The sequence below is a fragment of the Scylla paramamosain genome, chromosome 1 (assembly GCF_035594125.1).
Source record: "Scylla paramamosain isolate STU-SP2022 chromosome 1, ASM3559412v1, whole genome shotgun sequence".
NCBI classification, from domain to species: Eukaryota; Metazoa; Arthropoda; class Malacostraca; order Decapoda; family Portunidae; genus Scylla; species Scylla paramamosain.
The window spans coordinates 34,199,752-34,217,495 of record NC_087151.1 but is presented as its reverse complement, the minus strand read 5'-3'; the positions used below and the strand labels follow the sequence as shown (position 1 = coordinate 34,217,495).

At 37.1% G+C, this 17,744-nt stretch overlaps 1 protein-coding gene across 1 annotated transcript; it reads right to left on the bottom strand.

The window, feature by feature from the left end:
- Nucleotides 1–11,117: 11,117 nt before the first annotated feature.
- On the bottom strand, nucleotides 11,118–14,625 carry LOC135104469 (GATA zinc finger domain-containing protein 1-like). Its single transcript, XM_064011961.1, has 4 exons — nucleotides 14,142–14,625; nucleotides 12,868–12,927; nucleotides 12,582–12,768; nucleotides 11,118–11,495 (listed from the first exon to the last, which is right to left on the bottom strand). The coding sequence occupies exons 1-4, from the start codon at nucleotides 14,535–14,537 to the stop codon at nucleotides 11,305–11,307; spliced, it is 834 nt and encodes a 277-aa protein (XP_063868031.1). The 5' UTR covers nucleotides 14,538–14,625; the 3' UTR covers nucleotides 11,118–11,304.
- Nucleotides 14,626–17,744: the final 3,119 nt, after the last annotated feature.

Genomic DNA, 17,744 nt, shown 5'->3' with positions numbered 1-17,744 from the left:
CTGGTCGTTACCCACTTTTCATACATGATCCTTGTCCATGGCCCATCGCCAAGCATAACCCATGACTACAGTGACTATCTACAGTCCTATACTCATTAGGCCCAAATAAAAACCACTCTAGCAAATCCTGTAACTTTATTGATTCCATTTGTTGTTTTTTTTTCTTTTGTTAAGTATTAATAAAGAAATTTGTAGTTTCCCTTTGCTGAATCTCATATAATTATTGAAATGATACTAAAGAAGTGATATAATGCACTTAAAAAAATGTCCTTACTTAGAGTAACTTAAAAAATGGCTGTTTCAACAATAAACAAGCAAGAAACAAAATAAAACAAAATTCCACTGGTTTAAAAGTGCATTAATCCCTCACCATATGATCAGATCTTTGAATCTGACAAATCTGATGACTATAATTCTGAAGTGAAATGCTGCCATAGGGAGTCATAATTAAGTGCCACAACCATGGCCTTCAGTGGCCACACACCCACCTCCTCCCAGAACTATTTGCTTCTGATCATTCATGCCAGGTTCATGTTTCCTTCACTTGAATCCTCATTCCATTCAGTGTGATGGGTGATGCTGCAGATTATCAACGAGCTTCTTGATTCTTGGTTTTGTTTCACTTAAAGCACACCGTAGGTCGTGCTTCACTTCAAGTCTGTTGCGATATTTCGTTTTAATGTGGAATAGTTGGAAGAATGCAACCTCACAGGAATAAGTTGATGAAAATGGTAAGAGGTGTCGAAAAGCAATTTGTCTACATAGTCTAGCCATTTGTACTGACCTATAAATTTCCTCCACTGGCTGCATACCCGCTGAACTCCTTTGCCTTTATGTATAAATATCCTGAGATTATGGCCCCGCTACATTCTGCTACATGGCCCCCTACATTCTGCTACATGGCACCCCATGGTCCCCAGTTTAGGAAGCACTGTTCTACAGTGTATTCAACCCACGGGTGGTGTTAGGCTGGGACCGGTCACCGTTTTTCTTTTTACCTATTCTCTAAGTAGGGATGAGGATTACAACAGTAGCATCAGTTTGCTTCAAAGAGATGGCTGGGCTTCTCTGTTCGAGTGACAACTAGTACTGAACTCAACTGTTGAGAAGCCCGGCACTCAGAGCGGCATGGGTAGTTGAATACCGTAAATAATCTTATCTGGGGCTTTTGGGTGTGTGCATGTGTACCTGTACTCTTCTCACTTATACCTACATCCTTGCGCTTGCCCTGGGCGATGGAAAAATTCATGGCAAGCCTAGATGTGGGTAGCTGTGCTGTGCAGTGTCAGATGATGTGAAAGCTACAAGATTTGGATCCAGGAGTGTGAAGTGTCTAAAGCCAACCATATATATATATATATATATATATATATATATATATATATATATATATATATATATATATATATATATATATATATATATATATATATATATATATATATATATATATATATATATATATATATATATATATATATATATATATATTTTTTTTTATTTTTTTTTTTTCATGCAAGAGGGGTACTGGTCAGTGACAACAAAAACAAAGAAAAAAGGCCCACTGAGGTGCATTAATCACAGTATTAATTTCAGTCTGCCTTGACTTATTAAGATGACGAATGTTAAAAAAGACAATCTTGAACTTGCTATGGTCACGAATGTTAAAATATAGAAGAAAAAAAAGTTTTCAGCTATCATTCTGAGGCGGGAGAGCAGAGCAGGCAGCTAGCCAACATATTGTGCTTTATGTTTGTCTCATGTACTTCACCCATTATCATTTCTCACTCCGTTCCTACATTCCTACATTCCTGCTTTCAAATAATCTATATCAGAAGTTTTCTGCCCTTTTGCATGTCACGCTCTCCGTCATTCCTCCTGTCGCTAAAATACTGCATATAGCTGCTTTCTTAATCTCTCTCTCTCTTTCTCTCTCTCTCTCTCTCTCTCTCTCTCTCTCTCTCTCTCTCTCTCTCTCTCTCTCTCTCTCTCCTTCTTCTTCTTCCTTTATTATTATTATTATTATTATTATTATTATTATTATTATTATTATTATTATTATCACTACTACTACTATTACTATTACTAGTGCTACTACTGCTACTACTACTACTACTACTACTACTACTACTTTTTTATGTAAGAGGGGCACCGCCCAAGGCTAACAAAATTATAATGGAGAAAAAAAAGGCCCACTGAGATGCTAGTCCCCAAACAGAGTCAAAAGTAGTCGTCGCAAATCAAAGGATAAGTGTCTTGAAACCTCCCTCTTGAAGGAATTCAAGTCATAGGAAGGAGGAAATACAGAAGCAGGAAGGGAGTTCCAGAGTTTACTAGATAAAAGGATGAATGATTGAGATTACTGGTTAACTCTTGCATTAGAGAGGTGGATAGAACAGGAGTGAGCGAAAGAAGAACGTCTTGTGCAACGAGGTCTCGGGAGGAAGGAAGACATGCAGTTAGTAAGATCAGAAGAGCAGTTAGCATGAGAATAGCGGCAAAAGATAGCAAGATAAGCAACATTGCGGCGATGAGAGAGAAGCTGAAGAGAATCAGTTAGAGGAGAGCAGTTGATAAGACAAAAAGCTTTTGATTCCACCCTGTCTAAAAAAGCAGCATAAGTAGAACCCTCCCATACATGTGAAGCATAACCCATACATGGACGGATAAGGCCCCTGAGTTAGCAACTGGGGGGAAGGGGGAAGTGAGAAAAACTAGCGGAGATGACTCAGAACGCCTAACTTCGTAGAAGCTATTTTAACTAGAGATGAGATGTGAAGTTTCCAGTTTAGATTATGTATAAGTAAAGGACAGACCGAGGATGTTCAATGCAGAAAAGAGGGACAACTGAGTATCATTGAAGAAGAGGGGATAGTTATCTGGAAGGTTGTGTCGAAATGATAGATGGAGGAATTGAGTTTTTGAGGCACTGAATAATACTAAATTTGTTCTGCCTCAATCAGAAATTTTAGAGATCAGAAGTCAGGCGTTCTGTGGCTACCCTGTGTGAACTGTTTACTTCCTGAAGGGTTGGAGATCTACGAAAAGGCGTAGTAAAGTACAGGGAGGTATCATTAGCGTAGGAGTGGACAGGACAAGAAGTTTCGTTTCGAAGATCATTGATGAATAATAGGAAGAGAGTGGGTAACAGAACAGAACACTAAGGAACACCACTGTTAATAGAATTAGAAGAACAGTGACCGTCTACCACAGCAACAATAGAATGGTCAGAAAGGAAACTTGAGATGAAGTTACAGAAAGAAGGATAAAAGCCTTAGGAGGGTAGTTTGAAAATCAAAGCTTTGTGCCAGACACTATCGAAAGCTTTCGATATGTTTAAGGCAACAGCAAAAGTTTCACCAAAATCCCTAAAAGAGGGTGACCAAAACTCAGTAAGGAAAACCAAAAGATCACCAGCAAAGTGGCCTCAGTGGAACAAATACTGGCAATCAGATAGAAGGTTGTGAAAGGATAAATGTTTAAGAGCCTGTTCCTATTGAAGATAGATTTAAAAATTTTAGAAAGGCAGGATATTAAAGCAATAGGACGGTAATTTGAAGGATTAGAGCGGTCACCCTTTTCAGGAAAAGACTGAATGTAGGCAAACTTCCAGCAAGAAGGAAAGGTAGATATTGATAGACTGATCTGAAAGAGTTTGACTAGGCAAGGTGCAAGCACAGAGACAGTTTCGGGGACCTCATCAGGTCCATAAGTAGTCAGAGGATGGAGGAGAGGGAGGAACAAGCCCTGAATCATCCAGGATAGAGTTTTTAGGAAAGGTTTGAGCGAAGAGTTCAGCTTTGGAAATAGATGAGATGGCATTGGTGCCATCAGGTTGAAATAAAGGTGGGAAAGATGAAGAAGCAAAGTTATTGGAAATGTTTTTGGCTGACTAAGTGCCAGAAATCATGAGGGAGGTTAGATCTTGAACGATTTTGACACTTTCTGTTAATGAAGGAGTTTTGGCTAGTTGGAGAACAGATTTGACATGATTCCGGGCAGAAATATAAAGTTCACAAGATTCCGGTGATGGAAGGCTCAAATACCTTTTGTGAGCCACCTTTCTATCATGTATAGCACGAGAACAGACCGTGTCAAACCAAGGTTTGGAAGGTTTAGGTCGAGAGAAAGAATGAAGAATGTATGCCTACATGCCAGGCATTATCACCTATGTTATGCGCTTAGCATACAGAGACTGGTCCCTGACATAGAGCCAATAGTCATTCCAAGGAAAATCAGAATAATACCTCCTCACCTGCCCTAATTAGCAGAGGCAAAACGGCAGAAGCGCTTACGGTTTGGAGGATCCTGTGGAGGGATTGGAGTGATAGGAAAAGGTACAGATATGAGGTTGTGATCGAAGGAGCCCAACGGAGAAGACTGGGTGACAGCATAAGTGAAGGGACTAGAGGTTAGGAAAAGCTGAAGAATGTTGGGCTTATCTCCAAGACGGCCAGGAGTACGAATACAATAGAGTGTTGCATCAGTTGCTCTAGATCATGGAGGATAGTAAAGTTAAAGGCTAGTTCACTAGAATAATCAGTGAAGGGAGAGGAAAGCTAAAGCTGGTGGTGAACATTGGTCTCCAAGAATGGAGATCTCCGCAAAAGGGAAAAATAGTCATGTGCTCCACTTTGGAGGTTAAGTAGTCAAAGAATTTCTTATCGTCAGATGAGTTAAGTGAGAGGTATACAGAGAGGTGGTGTTCTACAGATAGAAAATTATATCTAAGGCCGCAAATGCTGCAGAAGTTAACGAAGAAAAAGTTGAGTGAGATGTCAAAACACTTAGGGTTGATACCAGAAGAGCAGTACGATCTGGGAACATTTATGGTTCCCTACCCAGATGGGGACTCCGAGACTGGTGCAAGAGTCGCCATACTAAATTTAGAATTTTGAGTGAAGGGTGTGTGTGTGTGATTAGGTGCATGTAGTTTTGTGTGGAGGAAGAGAGTTGTCTTTAGAGGGCAGGTTGTGACTGCCCCTTTGTGTTGTGAGACACAATGGGAAACATTCAGTGAGGTTACAGCTGGGTTATTGATGAGTTCACAGCACCCCCTGATCCAGTGTTTGAACTCACTGAGAGTAATTATCGTTTCGGCAGGTGTCTACTACCTCCTCCTCCTCCTCCTCCTCTTCTTACTACTACTACTACTACTACTACTACTACTACTACTACTACTACTACTACTACTACTACTACTGCTGCTGCTGCTGCTGCTGCTGCTGCTACTGCTGCTGCTGCTGCTGCGTTCTCTACATGTTTAAACCATTGTAACACTCTCTTCTTTTATCCAGCAGCCAACTTTGTTTCAACAACCTTAGGTCTTCCTCATTTCATTCTATCCATACGTGTGACTTTATAATTTATATTTCTCAAACACTGTATCTCAGTTACAATAATTTTTTTTTTCTCTCCTGTTTCGTTTCCCCGTCATACAACTTTCTCTTTGCATACAAATAAGTAAATAAAGTCTCCCATTCTTATTTAATGAGCAGAAACCACCGTCTGAAAGAAATTTGTCCAAATTGAAAGTCTCCGCTTTGTTGTGGGATTCAAAACTCCACTTGTGTATGTTTGGGGAAGGGGTGCACACTTCAGGATAAAAATAAATAAACAAATAAATAAAATAAATAAATAAATAATAATAATAATAATAATAATAATAATAATAATAATAATAATAATAATAACTAATGATACTACAAGCCGCTATGAAAATTCCTTTACCGGACATGCCGACAAAAGAATGCAGATCACTTCAAAACTGCAGCTGTTTCCACCCAACACGTGTAAAGGACAGCGTAGATTATTTGATTCAGTTAGATGTATGTACGTACTACAAATACAAATTTGTGTCGTGGTTAAAAATAAGAGTGTCAAACGCGTGTTGAATAATGATGTTTATGCAGATAGAAAAATACTCGGAGAGAGAGAGAGAGAGAGAGAGAGAGAGAGAGAGAGAGAGAGAGAGAGAGAGAGATTTATGTAAAATGCAAAAAACATATGAACACAAACTCAAGTGTCAGTGTATCATTAATCAAGAAAGGGAAAAATTAACATTTCGACCATTCTAGCAACTTGTCAGTCTTCAGCTCAACTGGACATTTCACAATTCGACACAACTCTGGTTTCACTCAACGAAAACAAATACTCCCATTCTTAACAACGGAAATACCAACTCCACTAAACACTTGTAGCCCTAATAAGATAATTCTTCAACCCCTGAAAAGCGGTGATCATCTATTAAGGCGCGAGCTGGCAGGTCGCTCGAGGCGGTGATTATCTATTTAGGCATGACTTTTCGCGCCCAGTGTTTTGAATTCAGACGTCTCATTTTCCTCTCAGATATTCTAGAGACATATGGCAACTAAATCGCTGGGGAGATAACTTATTCTCTCCCAGCATAGAGGTCTCAATCGTGATTTACGGAGGTGTCTGGCAACTCATGTGACTCGCCGGGAGGAATGGGTGCTTCCTATGTGTTTTTCCGCCAGAAATGCCACAGTACGGGACCTCTGAGATGTGTGTGTGTGTGTGTGTGTGTGTGTGTGTGTGTGTGTGTGTGTGTGTGTGTTATTATTATTATTATTATTATTATTATTATTATCCTCTCTCTCTCTCTCTCTCTCTCTCTCTCTCTCTCTCTCTCTCTCTCTCTCTCTCTCTCTCTCTCTCTCTCTCTCTCTCTCTCTCTCATCAGCTTTCTTAATGTTTCTTTTCTTCTTGTCCTCTTTTTCCTTGTCATCTTGTACTTTCACGCCTTTCTATTTATTCATTACTCTTGCTGTTGTAGCCACATACACGCAAGTTGCCCTTCTAACACATCTCGTTTTCCTTGAAATACAGTTTTTTTTTTTTTTTCAAACACCTCTAAACATTCGTCTCTCTCTCTCTCTCTCTCTCTCTCTCTCTCTCTCTCTCTCTCTCTCTCTCTCTCTGAAAGGATATTTTCCTCTTGATATAAGAAAATAATAATGATCAGCTAAGAACAACGCTAATAGATAAGGTGATTGAAGATTGAAGATCTCTCTCTCTCTCTCTCTCTCTCTCTCTCTCTCTCTCTCTCTCTCTCTCTCTCTCTCTCTCTCTCTCTCATAACATCTTTCTTACTATAAATATGGAGAGAGAGAGAGAGAGAGAGAGAGAGAGAGAGAGGGGGGGGAACTGCTAATTCTCCACACACACACACACACACGCACACACACACACACACAGAGAGAGAGAGAGAGAGAGAGAGAGAGAGAAATGTTTGGAATAGTAACCATTTCAAGAAACAGGAAGAACTGTATTTCAAGGAAAACAGGCAGTGTTAGAATAGCAACTTGTGTGTATGTGGCTACAACGGTAAAAGCAATATAAATACACATCTTTTCACCAGGAACATCTCTCTGCTACACGGAGCCTCCCTGCAGCACGGCGCGACACAGTTGTCAGAAATCTTTTCTTCGTTTTTTTTTTTTTTTTTTTATCCGATTTTGCTCCAGCCCCCACACAGAAAATAAAAGTTTATTTTCATTATATCTATTACTAAAATATCATGCAACAATAAGTAGGCATGTAGTATCTTCTCATATTAAAAACTCTATTTTACCCCGCATATGGGGTAAAGTTAAAATACACTCCGCCGTTTCCTCAAGATTATTATGGTTTCCTCAAGAGTTACCAGAAAAATCCGTAAGCAGCTGTGGTAGCTTAGGAAGTGGGGATGAGCCATTTCCTGTGATGAAACAATGAATGTTGTTTGTTTTACCCTTCAGGCCTCAAATTGTGTATATATCTGATAACCAGTTGTTCTATTTTGTCTGCCTTAGCTGATCATTGTTATTTTCTTATATCAAGAGGAAAATATCCTTTCAGAGAGAGAGAGAGAGAGAGAGAGAGAGAGAGAGAGAGAGAGAGAGAGAGAGAGAGAGAGAGAGAGAGAGAGTACACATAGGAAATGTGTATTTGGAGCCTCTAAATTAATAGAAGGTTCGTAACAATGAATAACAGGGGTGAAAATTTGATTACTGTTCTGCTTAATTCATTACTTTTGATTTACCATTAGATGGAGAAATCAGACCTATGTACTACGATGCACATAATTGAAATTGTGATCGTATGATATTCATATCAGGAAATGACAATAAGAAACCACTAGGCTACTATCTATCTATAATGTGTGAATCAGCTCAGCTACAGGCCACTTCATCAACACGTCATAAGTGGAAGAGTTATAAAAATTAGTTATGACATAATGGGACGAGAGTGAACAGATTGGATAAGGAAAATTTCCACTGAATGGAAAACGTGAAAGGTAGCATTAGGTGTTCATTTACGAAAAAGTATCTGGAACCAATTCTGAAATACAAAGACTGAAACAAATGGAGGATAGGAGACTGGCGCGAAAGATTTAGCAGTGGAATGTAAGGAACAATAAATGGCGGAAAACCTTTAATAAGATAGACAGGAGTATCATGTTGGTTTACTTTAATGGATGCACCGACATTTTGAAAGGGAGACTTTGATTAGTAGTAGATGATTTTAGGCTCGCAGACATATTTCATTTCCTATAAGGATCTACGTGCACATATGTTATTGCAGGAGTTTTGTTGGACGTAAATTTTTTACCATCTTAAAAATTCTGACCTTCATAGTTTTGCCCAAAATCTTAATTCTTTTCGTGGTACTACTATTGTTGTTGTTAAAAGTATTTCAAATTATGAAAAATCATCCTGATATTGCAATGTGAGGATGTTTCAAGACAGCAAATGGCGTTCAATTTTTTTTTTTTTTTTATGCACTGTCCCTATTGTTGGATGAATACTGAGGAGGAAGCGCTTTTAACCTCCTAAATCAAGTAGAATAATATATCAATCCTATGAGAGAGAGAGAGAGAGAGAGAGAGAGAGAGAGAGAGAGAGAGAGAGAGAGAGAGAGAGAGAGAGAGAGAGAGAGAGAGAGAGAGAGAGAGAGAGAGAGAGAGAGTCATAAAGTTTAAATCCTACTCTTTTGGTAGGAGTATTTTTAGGCTTGCATTTTATTTATATATTTTATTTATTTATTTATTATTATTTTTTTTGTAAAGGCTGATCCTATGGTATTGCATTTTTTTCACTGACTTATTTATTATTATTTATTTACTTATTTTTAAGATTTGCTTTTTTTTTTTTTTTTTTTTTTTTTTTTTTTTACAATATTGATGTGGTTGTTGGAAATATATCAAATATATGAACAAAAAATCTCTGAACTTAAATGGGTAGGTTTTCAAGATGGTAAATGGTGTTCCTTTAACTTCTACTTATTTTCTATGCACTGTCGTTGTCACTGGAGTATTTCTATTGGTTAATTCTTTCTGTGTTGCAAAATATATCCAACCACATGCAAAAGCTCATATATCAAATCCACGGTCAGAAAACATCTCTGAACTTATAAGGTTTTCTGGGCACTAACTAATAGATGGTGCAACAATGAGTGCTAATGATCTAATATATATTTATATATATATATATATATATATATATATATATATATATATATATATATATATATATATATATATATATATATATATATATATATATATATATATATATATATATATATATATATATATATATATATATATATATATATATATATATATATATACCATACTATAAACGGGAAGCTTTAACCACATTATGCCTCATGTCACATAACTTACGAATAGATGAATAGATGCACGTAGGAAGGTAGAGCCGCACCTGTGTGGAGCAGCATGTGTGTCAATGTGATGGCATACAGGTGGAGACAGAATGGCATGTGCCAATACACTGCTCGCTCACTCCACGACTTCGAGACTACTACCCACAACTATCATTTGATAACATCCAAGCTTTATTGTTAAGTTACTTGGAGGAATTATGTAACTATGTATATGCAATCCTTGAAATATATAACTAATTTAGCAGAATGAAAGTCATGTTAGTTTTTCTGTTTTGGTGACTTCTTATATATAACTAGTTTTAGCATGTGTTTCCTGTTGGGATGTATTATGTATTAGTATTTTCTATTGTTAGATTTCTATTTTAGCGTTTTCTCATATATAACCGGTTTTAGCCTTTATCGTTTTATAGTTTTGTAGTTCTTTATAGCTTTTTTTTTCTATAAATGTTGAACTTTTACATTTCTACATTTTTGCAGCTCATAATCAATAGTTAATGTTTTTATAGTTATTATTATTATTAATATTTATTTATTTTATTTATTTTTTATTTTTATTTTTTTTGCTATAATGGCTAATTTACATAGTCCTCTACATATTATAATTTCTTTCATTTAAGTTGGACAAAATTTATATAGGTTTTTTCTCTGCACCAATTGAAACTTAAATTTTGTCAATAAACTACTACTACTACTACTACTACTACTACGTGTGTGTGTGTGTGTGTGTGTGTGTGTGTGTGTGTGTGTGTACACTCCAATGAATTTGCAAAAGGTTAATGATGACAATCTATAATAATTTAATGAAAAAAAAAGTAATATATTTTTACTTATTTATATAACTGAAGTTGTATACCACATAAAATCTATTAGTGGCATGCTTCTTGTACAAGCAAGTGGAAGTTAAAAACCAATGCAGAGATACCATCTGTGTTAGAAACACTCATTGAGATATCTGGAACAATTAAGTTTATTCCTGAGGAAACTAGTCTTTGGACCCATAGGTGGCACGTTTCTGGCACAATGCAAGCTCAATTGAAGTACACTTTGGTCACACTCTGGTATGGAGTTGCTATACATCTTAGTGGAGCAGTTGGGAAGTGAGCCATGCATCAATGCCCAGATTACCTTAATTTTGGGTACCACAGAAAAAAAGGGATAAAATCCATCACCATTTCCAAATTTGACATGTTTGTTGAAAAATATCACCCATGTCTATGTGGAGATTCAAAGAGACACCTGCATAAATAGCCATTGGTGTACTGTACATAAGTAACTTTGTAAATTTGTATATTGTATATTTTTGATAATAATAATAATAATAATAATAATAATAATAATAATAATAATAATAATAATAGTAATAATAATAATAATAATAATAATAATAATAATAATAATAATAATAATAATAATAATAAAGCAACATCTAATTACCATCATTTTTATTTGGCATTAATGTGGCAGTGAAATCTTATGTTTCATTGCTGATCCTCATTAACAACATGGTCAGTTTTAATGAAAAAGTAATACATATTAGCATGCAAAATTTCATCTGGCTAATAATTTCAAATGTAATCTTATCAGTCTTTCAAAATACTAAAATATAATAAATGTTTACTTGGTCATAAGTTCCTTTGCTTTTTCAATTGGTTTAATTTGAGGGCCAAGTCTTGACCAAACAAAACAGGACTGTGGCCGGTAAGTCATCGTAGAGTAAGGTGAAGTGCGATCCTTAAAGTAATCTGATGGAGCATGACGTTCAAATTCCATATACTCCAGCTTACGTGGAATGTCTTCCTCAGGACCTGAAAGATAACAGAAATGATGACACAGTTCCTTAAAATCATCAGCACCACCATATAATATGTCTCTAGTTACACTATTTACAAACATTTCAGAAATTAGTTATAACAACAATTACTAAAATTATAGACTATCAAACACTGATATTTTCTTACACACACACACACACACACACACACACACACTCAAGCACTCAAGAAGACCTGAACAAGATATCAGAGTGGAGTTATAGATGGGAAATGGAATTTAATTTAAAGAAGTGTAAGGTAATAGAATTTTGGAAAAAGTACAAGAAAAGTAAAAGGAAATTATGTGTTGAATGGTGTAAGGTTGAGTGAAGCAGAAGAGAAAAAGGATCTCGGTGTTACAGTGACTGGGAACCTGACCCCGGAGAGGCACATTAGCAAAATTACAGGAGAAACCTATAACTTGTTGAGAAGAATAAGGCAAGCCTTTGCATATATGGATGAAGAGATGGTCAGGAAGATGATCATGTCGTTGATAAGACCTAGACTAGAATATGCAGCAGTAATGTGGTCGCCATACAGGAAAAGGATATAAGTAAGTTGGAGAGAGTTCAGAGAGCAGCTATGAAGATAGTACCAAGTATCAGGGACTTGTCATATGAAAAGAGACTGGAAAGGCTACATCTACCAAAGCTGGAAAAGAGGAGAGAAAAGGGGAGACTTGATTGTGATATATAAAGCATATGAGGGAGTAGAGGAGGTGGACCAGAGCAATTTAATGATCTGGGATTCACGGGACACTAGAGGACATGGGAAGAGGCTGAAGAGGAGTGCTTGTAGAAGAGACATCAAAAAGTATAGTTTCCCATATAGAAGTATTGATGTATGGAACAGTCTGGATGAGGAGATAGTAAATGCAGGAAGTATACATGGATTCAAGGCTAAGTTGGATATTAAAAGATATGGAGATGGGACAGCATGAGTATAGCTCTTTTCCCATAAAGCACAACTAGGTAAATACAACTAGGTAAACACACACACACACACACACACACACACACACACACACACACACACACACACACACACACACACACACACATGCTAGAAAAAATATTCAACCTATTATATAAGTAGATGGATCGAAGCCTTGTTCAGGAGGTGGGGAAGCTTTGGTAGGAAGAAGCCATGTTAGTACAGCACTCTTCTCACAATACTGGTCCTGTAGCAGTCCCCTTATTTGGGCATAGTACATTCCACCATCAACATCAATTAAGGAGACAATGTCACCAATCTGATAATACAATCCCTGGAACAAATAGGTACAAAGTCAGAATAAAAAAAAGATTAAAAAAGCTAAGAATATATTTCATTATGAAAAATATACCACCAATTTTTTCATGCATACCTTGCAAAAGAGATATTCTGATGTGACAGGAGTGGCTACTGCAGCTGGAGCTTTTGTGGCCTGTCAGAAAAATTATTTGTGATAATGAATAATACAGGCTTACAAGCTGTACTTATAAGAGAAATAGATGTGTTTTGGTTTCACATATTACCAAATTCTATACAATACCAAAAAAAATTAAAAGAGTAATGTAAGGAGAAAATTTTGATCTAGTTTTTCTGATATTATAAACTGTCATTATGTGAATTTTCAACACTCAAAATTTCTACAAAAAAATTGAGAAAGTTTTATTTTTTTTCTCTAATTGGGAAATATATATATAAAAAGAAGCCTAAATACTACAGTGATACCTACATCTTTGCTTATTACAGAGAAATATTTTCAAAGTGTGTGAGAGGTAACCTTTCCATTTTACATTATATAGTTAAACATTCAATAAAGTTAATGCATTGAGAATGAAGTAGGTATACAAATATTAACTTATAAATCATAATGTAAATTCATCATGGCAGGGTTATTATGGTAAATATGGAGCTATCATGGTAAAATTGTACCTGAACTGAGAGTCAACATGGTAAGGCAGTCTTCACAAGCCCCCAATAAAATGTGTGCTGGGTGTGTTGCAGTAGACCCTGACTAGTGCAAGGCATGAGTGATGGCTGATCTATCATTTAGTCTCTTGTGGTGAGTGCTTATGTACATTTATTTGCACTCAAATATTTACAATATTTACAGAAAACAGTTAACAAGTGATAGATTAAGTCTTAATGCTTGTTCAAATTAAGAGAATGTAAAACATTATATCAAATAACCACCATGTCCTTACATAGCATCTCATAATCTCCTAATAATCAAACAGTTTAGGATCTTTTATAATTAAACCAAATCTGCCATAACCAACTTTCTAATACGGAAATTCATCTGCTGGATCCCCTGAAATAGTTTCAAATTTTTATAATAAGGTTATTTCTAAATCTGCACTCAGAACAACGAGATTAACTTAATCCCTGCTTGCCAAAATAAACTTTTCAAAGATTTATTCCCTTAATGGCATACAATGAAATATATTTTACTTACCAGAAAACATTACTTTATTATGCAGCGTATGACTGGTGGAACTGTTATAGAATACTACCTAACATTAAATGGTCTTCTGACTGAAAGGCACTTCAAAATTAAACTTAATTCCTTCTGGAACTGTGTTGGGGTTAGATCATATCCCTAAGGGACATAAATCACTGCAAATGCAGAAGATGATCCCATACAATACTTACACTCTTCTTAAATATATACCGTCGTCCTTTGCCCTTGGGTACACTGCCTTTCCCGCCTTGCCGTCCCTTGCGCGTCCTTCGTTTGGTCTCTCTCTTATCCGAGCTTCGGCCTGAGTCCTTGTCCTTATCACCGTCCTGGTCGTCGTCCTTACCACCATTACCATTACTGGAGTCTGCATCCTTATGGTCGTCTTGATCCACCCTGTCCTCGTCCCGGGCCGTTTCGTGGTCGTCCTCATCACGACTCCGAGATGCCCTAGGAGGCGCCCGGGGCTGCAGGCACACGGCACTAGCCTGGCACTCGCTGCACACTATCTGATCATTTTCGTCCTTGTGCCAGAGATTCGTTTCTTTCGTGCCACATTTTTCACACACAGGTTTTAGTCCAAACACCATCGTAACACCGTAAGCGTCACCCCGTACCACAGCCGTGCTCCCCTTCCGCTACATGTAAATACAACGCTTCCGCCTTCGCAACGGCAGCTCTTAGTGTTTTCTTATGAATGTACGTACTGTTCTCTTTTTCATTGACGTAGTCCACTTTTTTATGTCATTATGCTTTGTTGTTGTTAAAAATTGGTAAAGAAGGAAGGATTTGGGCTTTGTCTGTATTTTAAATATACTTTGTACATCTGTTGCACAGTTCACTCATTGTTAGCCACTCTGAATGAAGGCTCCTTTCACACTGGACCACTTAACAGCAGAGGATTTCACCCCTGCAGTAGCGCCTGAGTAGATCTTCAGCAGTACTACTTAAGGGAAGCTAATGCGTGTTTGAAGTTCTGGTATGGGAACCAGGGAATCACTAAACAGTCACGCTGCTAAAAAAATAAATAAATAAAAATAAAAATAAAAAAAAGTGGCACGGCTGAAGCGTATGAAAGCTGCAATTAAATACGATATTTTGTGACGACCATTGCTACTTTCTGTCGTTGCAAAGGCAATTAGGTACTCACATATGTCTGCAGCACTACTTTTTGAGTCGTGGCTGTATGAAAGCCTTCATTTAAGATTGGTGGCGTTGTTGAGAAGCGCTACAAATACTTGTAGTGCTCCGACATAACAGGTAAACATTTAGGGATGCAAGATCTGATTATATCATCCAGTTGATCCTTTGCTGACTGTAAGTCTGAATATTCAATTGTCTCATCTGATCTTACATCAGATGCCTACTTGAATGAATCTTCAGTTGCCATGTTGCCTGAACAAATTAGATGTGAGTGCCCGTGCCGTTGAACAGATGAGGTTGCTGCTATAAAAGTTTTTGAGGTTTGCCTTTCTAGAAGTATTGTTCTGCATTGGTCGTTCTTATTTCTTGAAAGGCTTCGACATTATGTTCTTTCAGGGCAGAGTCTTCAGTTTCTTCTACCTCGTTCTTCACAATTTGAAACTTTCTCATAACATTAATATATTTCTTTCTATCCAGATGTAACAGCCTTGGAAGATGCTGCTTTTGTGCTGCTATCCCTTGACGTAATGTCCACAGCAACTCCAATGATATATAGCGTCAAACGCCAAGATATCTGAGTGTGTGAGTTTTCGAATATGAACCATATCATCGCGTTTTGCAGCTGCCTCTAAAACTTGTCTCGTTGATTTGCCGGTGCCAGTTGTGAATGAAGTCAGTCTTTCTAATTTCTGGACTCCTTTGCCGCAGATTAAACAATGCATGATGAAACTGGAGGAATCCTCCTACTGTGTCGCAGTGTTGGACTATTTGTTGGTAGACCTTCATCTGATGCATATTTAAGCATTCAGCTGTTTGAAGGGCTGTATTTCGCAAGACACAGGTTGTGGAAGCTTACATGAATTTCAATATATAGTATTTTCTTTTGCATTCATTATGGTCCTCACATCATCCTGTGTTAGCTTCTTAACAACTGTACCTCCTTATGTGAGGGATTTGAAGCACACAGTTCAATATTTAGTGTCCACGAGATACTTTTTTTTTGTCTGGTGACTAGCCATCCATTGTGATTCTCTTGTACTGTCTCAGTAAGATTCGTTCTCACTGAAAATACAAAGGAGAATGGCACAAAATAAGTTTATTTTGTATATATTTGAAGGTTTTTATACTTTCTACACAAAAAAAAGTACATGTCTATTGAATGATTAAATCACACACAATTTTGAAGAAAATGAGACCTTATTTATGAAAATCAACTCATAAATGAGGATTTCACAACGCACAATAAAAATCCGGGCGCCACAGGTAGCACAAATCACATCCAAAATAATGTTATCCCCAGTTTCTTTTTTTTTTTTTTTTCTCTCTCTCTCTCAACGATTCTGTTGCTACTTCTCATACACCTAAGAAAAAAATATACTTATAGTTATGCTTTTTTACCTTGGGGATAGAGGGGCCGCCCCAATTTACAGGGCCACTTGTGACAATGGCCGCACTGTACGTGGCCACGATCGAAAGGTGCCGAGAGATATTCTGGAAAATATAGCGGGGTCTAAGACAGGTGAGGGAAAGTAACAGCACGGACCGGTATAAAACAGGGCATGACAGGAAAAAATACTGGACAAAGAGAGGGATATCATACAAAGGACTTATTTACAGTATGTAGTCGGAGGGGCCTACTACGTGAAATTTCAAAACGATTGCATGGGACAGTTTAAGTTTTATCGCCTAAAAAGTAGCACTTTAGATATTTTACTGTAACAACACATCCACATAACTCCATTATATATAACTAGAAGCCAAAAAACTTTACCATGATACCTCTTCATCAAAGAAAGTAAAAAATAAATAAATAATTAAATAACATAACATAATATAATATAATATAGGAAAGTGATCAATCTGTTCTCGGATCAAGGAATCTCAAATTAAGTCTCTCTCTCTCTCTCTCTCTCTCTCTCTCTCTCTCTCTCTCTCTCTCTCTCTCTCTCTCTCTCTCTCTCTCTCTCGAGTTGATAGAGACATTGCCCAACAGAGTTTGATCTGCCAGATAAAAAAAATCTTAGAATGCTTAGCAGTCAGGCGTTCTGAGGATTCCCTGCGTGAGTTGTTTAATCCCTAAAGGGTTGGACATCTCATAAAAAGGCGTGGAAAAAGGCAGAGAGGCATCATCAGCATAGGAGTGGACAGGACAATAAGTTTGGCGTAGATTGTTGATGAATAGTAGAGATTGGGTGAAAGGACGGAACCCTAGGAACAATACTGTTAATAGATATAGAAAAAAAATAAAATAAAATAAAATAAAAATTTCTACATTTGTCTGGATATTGCATGTCCGACTTATTTTCGTCTTTCAGTAGACATCGGTACGGAATATGATTTTGTACAGTATTACTCATGTGTACAACCAGTTCCAAGACACGATTGAATGGCGGATATCTGGAGCATGTTCGAGGATAAATGATTGCAAACCCTAAAATGTCATCTTTTTACCTTTCAATAAATGTTATCACCATTAATCCATTATTTGTAGTCCATACATGGACGGATAAGGACCCTGCACTGAGTTAGCAGCTGGTTAGAGGAGGGGGGGTTGAGAAAAATTGGCGGAGACGATTCAGAATGCCTAACTTCATAGGAGCTATTTTAGCTAGAGAAGAGATGTGAGGTTTCAAGTTTAGATTATACGTAAAGGA